This window comes from Cetorhinus maximus, chromosome 34 (assembly GCF_964194155.1).
Source record: "Cetorhinus maximus chromosome 34, sCetMax3.hap1.1, whole genome shotgun sequence".
NCBI classification, from domain to species: Eukaryota; Metazoa; Chordata; class Chondrichthyes; order Lamniformes; family Cetorhinidae; genus Cetorhinus; species Cetorhinus maximus.
The window spans coordinates 9,427,515-9,441,952 of NC_135912.1; the positions used below are offsets into that span (position 1 = coordinate 9,427,515).

A 14,438-nucleotide genomic window follows, 5' to 3' on the forward strand; every position below is an offset into this window, starting at 1 on the left:
CTTGGGCATCTATGGATACACATTTTATTCAGTGTCACAGGGACATTTTTTGGATGATTTGGAAGAAGAAACAAAAGGTGTTCGAACAATAAGTGATTCCAAGGCTTCCGTAAACTGAAACACTTAGTTTATACAGTTTGTGTACTGCTGATTTATGACTGGTCGAACTGAACAATTATGCAGCCAACATATATTGAAGAAAATTAAACATGCTGGGAAAAAAAGCTACGTTAATGTGCGGATGTGCACCACCAGTAGAAACAAAAAAAAGCTATATATAAATGTATATATATATATATATAATGGAAGAAGAAGAAAGAATACCACCCCCAGCCATTGATACGGTGACATGCTAACCCACAAATTAGATTTCCTAAATTCAATTTTAAATTGACCATGGTGGCATTTGAACTCACGACCTCTAGCTTTTGAGTTCAGTACCATAACCACTACACTGCCATACATGAGTGAGGCATTTGTTAGTTTTTATATTGTAGCCTGTAGTTATTTGACAGAAGAAAAGTTGAAATGGCAGTGATGGCTCAAGACAAGGATTTTCTGTTTCACTTTGACAAGCTCAAGATTGAAAGAGCTAAGGAGACTTGCTTTTTGAATTGATAGGAAATATGGAAAAGGCAACCTTTACTTTTTCAGCTTATTGAGTGCCTTCTTCACTCAATACTGCAATGAATAGAAGGTAGCTCAGTAATTGCTTCACAGCAACAAACATAATCAGGCAGATGTAACGTGTCTTTGTGAATCTGGAGAGAAGTTGGTTCTTGTGAACTGGAGGGTGATGGTCAGAGAGACACAGAGCCGAATGTTCGTCCAGGCGAGGAAGCACATTTCGGTTGGTGAATGGCACGCATTGATTTTTTTTTTGGAGGAAATTCGATTTTGCTCCATGTTCCTGACCTCGTGGCGTTTCCTCTTGCGGGCTGGGAATGCCGAGTGTGCAAAGCGTACACCTGCCCCTGACGAGATTGGGTTCCCCATTTTAAATGGGGGATTAAAATCGGATTTCCCCCGCAAACTATTTTCGTCTCGTAGTGTGGGGTTCTGGAAGCCCATTAAAAGCATGCCAGGTTTGTGAAGAAAACAAAAACCCTGCTGGAGTCTGAATCATTCACAAAGGTAAATGTAAGTGTTTTCACACCTTCAAATATCACTATTAGGTGCTGTATTGTGACGTAGACGTGTTTTTAATGCAGTGTTTCATTATAGAGGCCTCACGTTTAAAAGTAAGTTGGCCCTTACATTGACCAGCGTTTTATTGTTTGGTTACACATATTATAGTACTTTTCCAATGGAGAAAGTACCATAATGCAGTGAAAGATGTTAGAAAATGCCCTGGCAACCTGTGCTGTTAACTTTTGTACTATGATTTAAATGGCTCTTGAGGGTAACGGCAAATAACAGGGTTGGGGAGGGAGGGAGTCAACGAACGGGAGGGCCCGGGGGACAAGTGATGAGGGGGAGTGATGTGGCGAGCAGGGAAGTCAAGTGCTGACAAAACTTCAGGCTCCAGGAACTGACACGAGTGAATTTCCACTGCTAATTCCACTTAATGAATCATGTCAGGCTTGACTCTCACCTTCCTATAATGAGAATGTCTACCAGTCCTATGCTCGTGGGCTAGAGTGGCAGTAAACCTCATTTAAATAACAGAATGTGCGCAGCAGTTGGACTGTTGTGCTGCTGCTCAGGAGAGGGAACACTACCACCCACGAAAAGAAATATAGAAATGTGATGGAGAAGCACCTTTGACTGGGCTCCCTGTGGCTCCACGGGTCGGTGCATGGGCGGTGTCTGTGAGGCCTGGGCAGCGCTGCTGGGCACCGATTCAGTGAGCGACTGCAGCGACGGATCCGATATTGTGGTCCCCATCTTTGGCTTCGCACCAGGAGAGTTCTGCCTGTTCATTTTGGAGCGTTCTTCAACCTTACAGAGAGAGATCAAATGAGGCAAGTGACTTATAGTTAAAATAAACAAGTAGACCATAGGAGTTCCTTGAGGGGAGCACTGTAATGCTGCAAGTTCTGATTTATATAAAACTTGTTGTAAACAGTGTCATCATTATTTGCCCCAAGATAAATGTGTCACATTTAGGTAATAATACAACAATTGTGAAGGCCAGCGATCCTGAACGGGCTGTTATGTTTTGCAAAGTGTTTAAAGTCTTTCCTCCAGACATCCTAAGCCCAACTCAGTTTGTTCTGATGCTGATGATATTTTGCAGTGGTCAGTGCCAAATGATGCATCATACAACCTCAAGCCATTGGTACCTCAGTCCCTTACATGTCATTAGTGAGCTTGAATTTGTCTGCTTTATATATACACTGAGCATTAAGAACAGCTGAGTGTGATAAATGCTTGCAGCCCTGTTCAGATACTGTAGCCTATGAAGGTCCAGGGAAAGCAGGCAATTCCAGATGGTTTGGCTGCATATTTGGTTTTTTAATCTCTGCCTGATGTAAGGAGTAAAGAATTTTCACCCTGTGAAAACTAAATGCTGCAATACACAGATTCTCAGGCTCACTGGATATGGCAGACCAAATACAATCTGCCCATGTTGTGTGTTTTTTTATTCCTTTATTCATGGGATATGGGTGTCGCTGGCTAGGACGTTTGTTGCACATCCCTAGCTGCCCTTGAGAAGGTGTTGGTGAGCTGCCTTCTTGAACCGCTACAGTCCATATGGTGTAGGTGCACCCACAGTGCTGTTAGGGAGGAAGTTCCAGGATTTTGACCCAGCGAAGTGAAGGATCAGCGATACATTTCCAAGTCAGGATGGTGAGTGGCTTGGAAGGGAACTTGCAGGTGGTGATGTTCCCATGTGTCTGCTGCCCTTGTCCTTCTAGCTGTTGGTGTTTGTGGGTTTGGGAGGTGCTGTCCAGAGAGCCTTGGTGAGTTCCTGCAGTGTATCTTGTAGATGGTACACACTGCTATCACTGTGCATCAGTGGTGGAGGGAGTGAATGTTTGTGGAGGGGGTGCCAATCAAGCAGGCTGCTTTGTCTTGGGTGGTGTCAAGTTTCTTCAGTGTTATTGGAGCTGCACTCATCCAGGCAAGTGGGGAGTATTCCATCACACTCCTGACTTGTGCCTTGTAGATGGTGGACATACAAACATGCGAATTAGGAGCAGGAGTAGGCCACTTGGCCCCTCGAGCCTGCTCCACCATTCAATAAGATCATGACTGATCTGAATGTAACGTCAACCCCACATTCCTGCCTATACCCGATAGCCTTTCAGCCTCTTGTTAATCAAGAATCTATCTAGCTCTGCCTTAAAAATACTAAAAGAATCTGCTTTCACTGCCTTTTGAGGATGAGAGTTCCAAAGACTCACAACCCTCAGAGAAAAAACTTCTCATCTGTCTTAAATGAGCGACCCCTTATTTTTAAACAATGACCCCCCCTAGTTCTAGGTTCTCTCACAAGAGGAAACATCCTCTCCACATCCACCCTGTCAAGACCCCTCAGGATTTTAAAGGTTTCAATCAAGTCGCCTCTTACTCTCCTAAACTCCAGTGGATACAAGCCTAACCTGTCCAGCCTATCCTCATAAGACAACCCGCCTATTCCTGGTATTATTCTAATAATCCTTCTCTGAACTGCATCTAACGCATTTACATCCTTCTTTAAATAAGACGACCAGTACTGTAAACAATACTCCAGGTGTAGTCTCACCAATGCTCTCTACAACTAAAGCATAACCTCCCTACTTTTGTAATCAATTCCCCTCACAATAAATGATAACATTCTATTAGCTTTCCTAATTACCTGCTGTACCTGCATACTAACCTTTTGTGATTCATGCACTAGGATACCCAGATCCCTCTGAATCTCAGAGATCTGCCATCTCTCACCATTTAGGTAATAAGCTTCTTTTTTATTTTTCCTGCCAAAATGAATGATTTCACATTTGCCCACATTATAATCCATTTTCCAGATCTTTGTCCACTCACTTAACCTATGTCACTTTGTGGCCTCCTTTTGTCCTCTTCACCATTTACTTTCCTGCCTATCTTTGTGTCGTCAGCAAATTTAGCAACCATTCCTTCGGTCCTTCATCCAAGTCATTTTGATAAATTGTAAAAAGTTGAGGGCCCAGTACTGATCCCTGTGGCACACCACTCATCACATCCTGCTAACTAGAAAATGGCCCATTTATGCCTACTCTCTGCTTCCTTTTAGCTAACCAATCTTCTAGTAATGACAATGTGTTACCCCCTACACCATGAGCTTTTATTTCTGCAATAACCTTTGATGTGGCATTTTATCAAATGCCTTCTGGGAATCTGAGTACAGTATATCCACCGGTTCCCCTTTATCCACAGCACATGTGACCCCTTCAAAGAACTCCAATAAATTGGTTAAACTTGATTTCCCTTTTACAAAACCATGTTGACTCTGCCTGATTGCCTTGAATTTTTCTAACTGCCCTGTTATAACATCTTTAATATAGCTTCTAACCTTTTTCCGAGAATAGATGCGAGGCTAACTGCCTATAATTTCCTGCTTTCTGTCTCCTTCCCTTATTTCCAGCCTAATGGAACCTTCCCCGAATCTAGGGAATTTTGGAAATTTAGAACCAGTGCATCAATTATCTCACTAGCCGCTTCTTTCAAGACCTTAGGGTGAAGTCCATCCGGACCTGGAGATTTGTCAGCCCGCAGCCCCAACAATTTGCTCAATACCACTTCCCAGGTGATTGTAAATTTCCTGAGTTGCTCTCTCCCTTCCATTTCCTGATTTATAGCTATTTCGGGATGTTACTTGTGTCCTCTATAGTGAAGACTGAAGCAAAATACCTGTTTAATTCGTCCGCCATCTCCCTACTTTCCATTATCAATTCCCCAAATGCACTCTCTATAGGACCAACACTCACTTTAACTTTTCTTATTTAAATACTTACAGAAACTCTTACTATCCGTCTTTACTAGCTAGCTTTCTCTCATAGTCTTAACTTTTCCCTCCTTATTAATCCTTTTATGATTTTTTTCTGTTCTTTAGTCTTTCCAGTCTTCTGATCTGCTGCCCGTCTTTGCATAATTAGATGCTTTTTCTTTAAGTTTGATACTGTCTCAATTTTTTTAGTTCACTCCTGTTGCTGTAATGTTGCCAGGGCCCATAGCCTTTGCAGTATCCAGTGCCTTCAGTCGTTTCTTGATATCACGTGGAGTGAAGCGAATTGGCTGAGGACTGGCATCTGTGCTGCTGGGGACCTCCGGAGGAGGCCAAAGTGGATCATCCTCTCGGCACTTCTGGCTGACGATTGTTGCAAATGATTCAGCCTTATCTTTTGCACTGCTGTGCTGGGCTCTCCCATCATTCAGGATGGTGATATTTGTGACCTCCAGTGAGTTGTCAAAGTGTCAACCACCATTCATTCACACTGGATGTGTCCAGGACTGCAGATCTTAGATCTGATCTGTTGGTGATAGAATTGTTTAGCTCTGTCTAACACTTGCTGCTTATGCTGTTTGGCATGCAAATAGGCCTGTGTTGTAGCTTCATCAGACTGACACCTCAATTTTAGGTGTGCCTGTGCTGCTCCTGGCATGCCATCCTGCACTCTTCATTGAACCAGGGTTGGTTCCCGGCCTTGATGATAATGGTAGAGTGGGGAATGTGCTGGGCCATGAGGTTACAGATTGTGTTCGAGTACAATTCTGCTGCTGCTGATGGCCCACAGCGCCTCATGGTTGCCCAGTCTTGAGTTGCTAGTTCTGTTTGAAATCTATCCCATTCAGCATAGTGGTAGTGCCACACAACATGACAGAGGGTCTCCTCATTGTGAATATGGGACTTTGTCTCCAATAGAACTGTGCGGTGGTCATTCCTACTGATACTGTCATGGACAGACGCATCTGCAGCAGGCAGGGTGGTGAGAATGAGGTCAAGTGTGCTTTTCCCTCTTGTTGGTTCCCTAACCACTTGCCGCAGACCCAGTCTAGCAGCTATGTAGTTTAGGGCTTGGCCAGCTCAGTCAATAGTGGTGCTACCGAGCCATCCTTGGCGATGGACATTGAAGTCCTCACCCAGAGTACATTCTGCGCCCTTGCCACCTCAGTGCTCATTCCAAGTGGTGTTCAACATGGAGGAGCACTGACTCATCAGCTGAGGGAGGACGCTACGTGGTAATCAGCAGGAGGTTTTCTTGCCCATGTTTGACCTGATGCCATGAGACATCATGGAGTCTGAAGTTGATTTTGAGGATTCGCAGGGCAACTCCCTCCTGACTGTTAAACACTGTAAAACGCTGCCACATCTGCTGGTCTATCACTCCGTTGGGCTAGGGATGGTGATGGTGGTGTTTGGGACATTGTCTGTAAGGTGTGTTTCAGTACAGTATGACTATATTGCTTGACGAGTCTGTGAGACAGCTCTCTCGACTTTGGTACAAGCCAAAAGGAGGACTTTGCAGGGTCAACAAGCCGTTGTCATTTCCAGTGCCTAGGCGGGTGGTCCTTCTGGTTTGATTCCATTTAGGCTTTTAGCGGATTGATACAACTGAGTGGCTTGCTCAGCAATTTCAGAGTCAACCATACTGCGGTGTGTCTGGAGTCACATGTAGGCCAGGTCAGGTAAGAACAGCAGATTTCCTCCCTTAAAGGACATCAATGAACCAGATGGGTTTTTACGACAATGGTTTCATAGATTTTTAATTCCAGGTTTTTACTGAATTCAAATTTCACTATCTGCCATGGTGGGTAATGCTCAACCTGGGTCCCCAGAGCATTAGCCTGGGTCTCTGGATTACTAGTCCAATAGAATACAAACTACTCCATGACTCACAGAAGCCTTTTCTTTCCCATTTCCCCTTCACTACATCCTGCAAGGGAGAACTGCTCTTTTATAGAGGATAAGAAAAACCCTTCACATGCAAGATCTATAGAATAGTAACTGGTCAGTGTGTGAACTGCAATTTTGCTTATTTGTGTGCGTGTGTGCCCGAGTTGCCCCAGAGCAATCATATAAAGGATTGTGCCTTTAATTCCCCCTCTACATAAATCCAGAGAATTCAAGAGTAATTTCTTTGCCCAGAGATTGGTGAGAATACCAAACTCGCTACCCCAGGGGGGTGACTGAGGTGAATAGCATAGATACAATTAAGCGAAAGACAGATGTGTACATGGGAAAGGAACAGAAGCTAACGTTATGTAGGATTGTATTGAATGTACGAAACCTATGTTCGACCTAACCAGTCCATTCTGGCATTTACGTTCTTTTGAGCCTCTGCCCATGCTTCCCCATCTCATCCTATCAGTATAACCTTCTATTCCCTTCTCTCTCATATGTTTACCTAACTTCCCCTTAAACGTATCTGTACTATTCAAGTGAGCTACTTCCTGTGGTAGCGAGTTCCACATTCTCGCCACACTTTGGGCAAGAAGTTTCTCCTGAATTCCCTGCTTGATTTATGTTGATAGGGTTAGATGAAGTACAGGACTTTACATCGAGAGGGCTAGGATACAAGGGGTAGAGGTTATACCACAGCTATACAAAATCCTAGTTAGACCATACTTGGACTACTGTGTTCAGCTCTGAGAATCATACCTTAGGAAGGAAAAATTGACCTTTCAGGGAGTGCAAAGATTTATCATAATGATACTTAAACTCCAAAGGGTTGTACTCCTGGAATTTAGATGGTGAAGGAACGATTTGATTGACGTTTTCAAGCTATTTAAGATACTGAAGCAGTCTGTGCCATGTAGGGAGGCGGAGGGGTAATGGTTGTCATTGTACTAGTAATCAAGAGACCCGAGTTAATGCTCTAGGCGCTAATCCCACCATGGCAGGTGGTGGAATTTGAATTCAATAAAAATCTGGAATTAAAAGTCTAATGATGACCATGAAACCATTGTTGATTCTGCTGTCCTTACCTGGTTTGGCCAACATATGACTCCAGATCCACAGTAATGTGGTTGACTCTTAAATGCTCTCTGAGATGGCATAGCAAGCCACTCAGTTGTATCAGTCCACTAGAAAGTCAGGAAGGAATAAAACTTGATGGAGCACCTGGCATGGACCTAGGCACCGGAAACGACAACAGCAAACTCAACCCTATCGACCTGCAAAGTCCTCCTTACTAACGTCTGGGGGCTTGTGTCAAAATTGGAAGAGCTGTCTCACAGGCTAGTCAAGCAACAGCCTGACAGTCATACGGAATCATACCTGACAAATCATGTCCCAGACACCACCATCACCATTCCTGGGTATGCCCTGTCCCACTGGCAGAAATGGCAACACAGTAGGGAGGGAGTCTCCCTAGGAGTCCTCAACATTGACTCCGAACCCCATGAAGTCTCATAGCATCAGGTCAAAAATTGGTGAGGAAACCTCCTGCTGATTACCATGTACAACCAGCCCCCCTCAGCTGATGAATCAGTGCTCCTCCATGTTGAACACCACTTGGAAGAAGCACTGAGGGTGGCAAGGGCACAGATGTACTCTGAACTACAAGAATGTACCACATTGTCCATCACCAAGACTGGCTCAGTAGCACCACTACTGACTGAGCTGGTCGAGTCCTAAAGAACATAGCTGCTAGACTGTCTGCAGTGAGGGAACCAACAAGAGGGAAAAACATACCTGACCTCATCCTCATCAACCTGCCTGCCGCAGGTGTATCTGTTCATGTCAGTCTCGGTAGGAATGACCACTGCACACTCCTATTGAAGATGAAGTCCCACCCTCACATTGAAGATACCCTCCATCATGTTGTGTGGCACTACCACCATGCTAATTGGGATAGATTTCAAACAGATCTAGCAACTCAGGACTGGGCATCCATGAGGCACTGTGGGCCATAAGCAGCAGCAGAATTGTACCTGAACAGAATCTGTAACCTCATAGCCCAGAACATCCCCCACTCTACCATTACCATCAAGCCCGGGGATCAACCCTAGTTCAATGAAGAGTGCAGGAGGCATGCCAGGGGCAGCACCAGGCATACCTAAAAATAAGGTGTCAACCTGGTGAAGCTGCAACACAGGACTACTTGCGTGCCAAACAGCATAAGCAGCAAGCGATAGAGCTAAGCAATCCCACAACCAACATATCAGATCTAAGCTCTGCAGTCCTGCCACATCCAGGTGTGAATGGTGGTGGACAATTAAACAACTCATTGGAGGAGGCGGCTCCACAAATTTCCCCATCCTCAATAATGAAGGAGTCCAGCACATCATTGAAATGTTGAAGCATTTACAACAATCTTCAACCAGAAGTGCCGAGTGGATGATCCATCTCGGCTTCCTCCGGAGGCCCCCAGCATCACAGGTGCCAGTCTTCAGCCAATCCAATTCACTCCACATGATAACAAGAAACAGCCGAAGGCACTGGATACTGCAAAAGCTATGTAATACTACTGAAGACTTGTGCTCCAGGACTTGCTGCGCCTCTAGCCAAGTTGTCCCAGTACAGCTACAACACTGGCATCTACCTGGCAATGTGGAAAACTGCCCAGGTATGTCCTGTACACAAAAAGCAGCAGAAATCTAACCTGGCCTATAACCTTAAAAACTAGAGCCAGGCCATTCAGGGGCGGTGTCAGGAAGCACTTCTTCAAAGGGGTAGTGGAAATCTGGAACTCTCTCCCACAAAGAGCCGCTGAGACTGAGGGTCAACTGAAAATGACAAAACCAGAATGAATAGATTTTTGTTAAGCAAGGTATTAAGAGCTATGGACCCAAGGCCTGCAGGATGAAGATACTGGTCAGCCATGATCTAACTGAATTGAGAGCAGGCTCAAGGGCTGAATGGCCTCCTGCTCTTCCTATGTAAATAGCTGCCTTACATCAGCTATGTCCATTATGCTGAAGATCACCATCATTTCTCCTCCTGGTCTTTGCTCTATAAAGAAACAGGAATTTCTAAAGGAGTACCTCCTTTGCCCAGGCTGGTTTGTCCGTCGGATTCACATTTTTATTATAATAGTACAGCTGCTTCTTTTCTTGGGGTTGTTGCTGCTGCTTCTGCAGCTGCTGCTGCTGCTGCAGTGACATGAGGAAGGCATGCTCCTGCTGCAGTTGCCTCTGAAGCCGCTCAGACTGCCGCTGCTCCTCCAGTTGTTTCCGCTTGTATTCCTGCAACAGACGCACAAGGAAACAAGCAGAATATTAGCAATCTATTTAGCCATGTCCAAAAGGAAAACTCAAGGGATTGATGGGGACATGTAAAACCAATACTGATACAGAAGTGTTGCCACAAGTGCCGTCAGCAACGGAGGACACACACTTCCCGACCTCTAACAAAAGGCTGTGGGTGCTCTTGTCAGCACCTTCAGCAGTCTGCAGACTCGCAATGTTTTACCACAATAAAGCAAAGCCAATAGGTGAAGGTGCTCCAACTTTAAATCATTTCATAACGTACTCGGGACACGGGTGCTACTGGCAAGGCTGGCATTTATTGCCCATCCTTTGAAATTGGCGGTGGTGATGGAGCTCTTTCCTTGCCCTGTCACAGCCCATGTAATGAGTCTGGTTGTTCTTTGCAGTGGCTTTGATACAAGGAAGTAACTTGTTAAGTCACATCCAAGGACAGTTAAGCATGAGACTGGAATCACATATAGGCAAGGCATGGTTGGCAAGTTCCTTCCTTAAAAGGACCAATTAGCGATGGGCAATAAATGTTGGCTTAGCCAGTGAAGCCCACATCCCATGAATGAATTAAAAAAGGATGGGCTTTTACAACAATCTGACAGGTTTACAGTTCGTCGTGATTTTTTTACTTTTGAGTAATTCATTTGTTTTTTTTTAAAACAGAAATCAAATATTCAAACTGCTATGGTAGGATTTGAGCTCATGTTTTCTGCATTACTTGTCTAGGAATCACTAAACTACTGTGCCCAAGTGAAACCTTTTGTCAAGACATTGTTTCCAGAAACTTTGGGGTTTAATTAAATGAAACAAAACTCTATTGTTAACAAGGAGCTTCAGTGTACGGGAAACAAGCCTGTTAGAATCCAATGCTTCCAGTATTTGTAACTGTGATCAGAAATCAGGCAGCAAACCTCCTGCACCACCTGGCTGATTTAGACTCAGAATAGTGACAACAAACCCCCACCAAGAACCCCATACTCTTGAAACATTTTCTTCTCATTCATCACATTTAAAAAGCAAACATCTGTTCCTTCTCCACAGGCACACTTCCTCAGCTGAGAGGGTGGCCAGCCCACTTCTGTGTTTCTGCCATTTTTATTCTATAAATATCGCTACACATCGAGGTAAAGGGGCTCAGGGATTCACACCCTCAGAATTAGCCTGCCTGGTGGTGAAAAATAATCCGATCTGAGGGCCAAATTAACCAAGATTGAGCACTTAACAATAGTGAAAACAAGACAGCACTTATACTCTGGTTTATATGGGATGGGGCGGGGTGTGGGGAAGAGATAAGGGTTTTTTTAAAAACAGTGTCATGATGATCTGGATGGTGTTGCCTGAAAGGATGGTGGAAGCAGGTTCAACAACAACGACGTATATTCACATAGCGCCTATAATGTAATGAAACATCCCAAGGAGCTTTATGGGAGCATTATACAACAAAGTGTGACACTGTTTCACATAATGGGATCTTAGGTCAGATGGCCAAAAGCTTGGGCATAGATGTAGGTTTCAATGAGTGCCTCAAAAGAAGAAAGAGAAATAGAGAGATGGAGAGGTGCAGGAAGTGTATTCTAGAGCTTGGGGCCGAGGCAACTGAAGACATGGCTGTCAATGGTGGAGCGATTAAAATTGGGGATGCATAAGAGGCCAAAATTCGAGCAGTTCAGAGATCTTGGAAGGTTGTCGGGCTGGAGGAGATTACAGAGATAGGGAGGGGCAAGGCCATGGAGGGATTTGAAAGCACGACAATCTTAAAATCAAAATGTTGCCTGACCATGATCCAATGGAGGTCAGCGAGTACAGGGGGTGAAAGAGAAAAAAATACTTGGTGTGGGTTAAAACACAAGTAATAGGGTTTTGGATCACCTCAGGTTTATGAGGTTAGAACATACACAACCAGCTAGGAGCGCGATGGAACAGTCGAGTCTTGAGATAACTAAGCCGTAAATCAGAGTTTCAGCAGCAAATGAGCTGAGACAGGAGCGAAGTCGGGCGATGTTACAGAGGTAGAAATGGGCGGTCTTAGTGAAGGCATGAACATGTGGTTCAATAATAACTTTTAAAAGGCAATTGGATAAATACCGGAGGGGGCGAAAATTGCAGGGCTATGGAGAAAGGGCAGTCAAATGGGAATAAATAGATAGCTGTTTTAAGGAGTTAGTAGCAACTTTGGACCCCGTGCAGTCTCATGGCATCAAGTCAAACATAGGCAAGGAAGCCTCCTGCTGGTTGCCACATACCGTCCCTCCTCAGCTGATGAGTCAGTACTCCACCATGTTGAACATCATTTGGAGGAAGCACCAAGGGTGGTAATGGTGCAGAATGTACTCTGGGTGGGGGACTTCAATGTCCATCACCAAGAGTGTCTCGGTATCACCACTACTAACCCAAGCTGGTGAGTCCTAAAGGACATAGCTGCTGGACTGGGTCTTCAGCAGCTGGTGAGGGAACCAAGAAGAGGGAAAAACCTACTTGACCTTGCCCTCACCAATCTACTGCTGCAGATGCATCTGTCCATAACAGTACTGGTAGGAGAGACCATGGCACAGTCCTTGTGGAGATGAAGTCCCGTCTTCACATTATGGATACCCTCAAACATGTGTGGCACTACCACCATGCTAAATGTAATAGATTTCGAACAGATCTAACAACTCAAAACTGGGCATCCATGTGGCAATGTGGGCCATCAGCAGCAGCAGATTGTATATAACCACAATCTGCAGTACGCAATTGACAGAGTTTGGTAATCCCACAGCCAATGGGGCAGATCTAAACTCTGAAGTCCTGCCACATCCAGTCATGAATGGCGCTGGACAATTAAACAACTCACTGGAGGAGGAGGCTGCACAAATATCCCCATCCTCAATGAACGGGGAAGCCCAGCACATCGGTTCAAAAGATTTGGCTGAAGCATTTGCAACAATCTTCAGCCAGAAATGGCAAGTGGATGATCCATCTCAGCCTCCTCCTGAGGACCCCAGCATCCCAGATGCCAGTCTTCAGCCATATGGATTCACTCCAGATAATATCAAGAAATGGCTGAAGGCATTGGATACTGCAAAGGCTATGGGTCCTGACAACATTCTGACAATAGTACTGAAGACAACTGTGCTCCACAGCTAGCCATGCCTTTGGCCAAGCTGTTCCAGTACAGCTACAACACTGGCATCCACCCAACAATGTGGTAACTTGCCCAGGTATGTCCAGCAATCACCGCCCCATCAGTCTGCTCTCGATCATCAGTAAAGTAATGGAAAGTGTCGTCGACAGTGCTACCAAGCAGCACTTACTCAGCAATAGCCAGGTCACTGACGCTCAGTTGGGGTTCCACCAGGGCCACTCAGCTCCTGACCTCATTACAGCCTTGGTTCAAACATGGAAAAAAGAGCTAACTCCAGAGGTGAGGAGAGAGTGACTGCCTTTGACATCAAGGCAGCATTTGACTGAGTGTCGCATCAAGGAGCCATAGCAAAACTGGAGTCAATGGGAATCTGCTGGTTGGAGTCATAGCTAGCACAAAGAAATATGTTTGTGGTTGTTGGAAGTCAATAATTTCAGTCCCAGGACATTGCTGCATGAGTTCCTCAGGGCAGTGTCCTAGGCGCAATCATCTTCAGCTGCTTTGTCAATGACCTTCCTTCCATCATAAGGTCAAAAATGGGAATGTTCATGGATGTTTATACAATGTTCAGCATCATTCATTGGCTCCTCAGATACTGAAGCAGTCTGTGTCCATATGCAGAAAGGCCTGGACAACGTTCAGGCTTGGGCTGATAAGTGCCAAGTAACATTTGCACCACACGAGTGCCAAGCAATGACCATCTCCAACAAGAGTGAATCTAACCAACTCCCCATGACATTCAATGGCATTAGCATCACTGAATCCCCCACTATCAACATCCTGGGGGGTACCATTGACCAGAAACTGAACTGGACCAGCCATATAAGTACTGTGGCTACCAGAGGTCAAGGCTGGGAATTCTGCTGAGAGTAACTCACCTCCTGACTCCCCAAAGCCTGTTCATCATCTACAAGGCACAAGTCAGGAGTGTGATGGAATACTCTCCACTTGCCTGGTTGAGTGCAGCTCCAACAACACTCAAGAAGCTCAACATTATGTAGGAAAAAGCAGCCCACTTGACTGGCACCTCACCCACCACCTCAAACATTCACTCCCTCCACCACAACACACAGTGGTGGCAGTGTGCACCATCTACAAAATGCACTGCAGCAACTCACCAAGGTCCCTCAGGCAGCACCTTCCAAGCTCACGACCTCTAGCACCTGAAAGTAGGTGGTAGAAGCATGGGAACACCACCACTTGCAAG

The 14,438-nt window shown here is 45.1% G+C and overlaps 1 protein-coding gene across 2 annotated transcripts in view; it reads right to left on the reverse strand.

The window, feature by feature from the left end:
* Nucleotides 1–14,438, reverse strand: part of LOC144671731 (misshapen-like kinase 1) — a 253,706-nt gene that overhangs the window by 63,166 nt on the left and 176,102 nt on the right. For both annotated transcript variants that reach the window (XM_078533739.1, XM_078533738.1), the window contains 2 exons: nt 9,892–10,092; nt 1,762–1,941 (listed from right to left, as the gene is read on the reverse strand). In XM_078533739.1, coding sequence (XP_078389865.1) covers nt 1,762–1,941; nt 9,892–10,092 — 381 coding nt within the window. The remainder of the gene's footprint in view (nt 1–1,761; nt 1,942–9,891; nt 10,093–14,438) is intronic.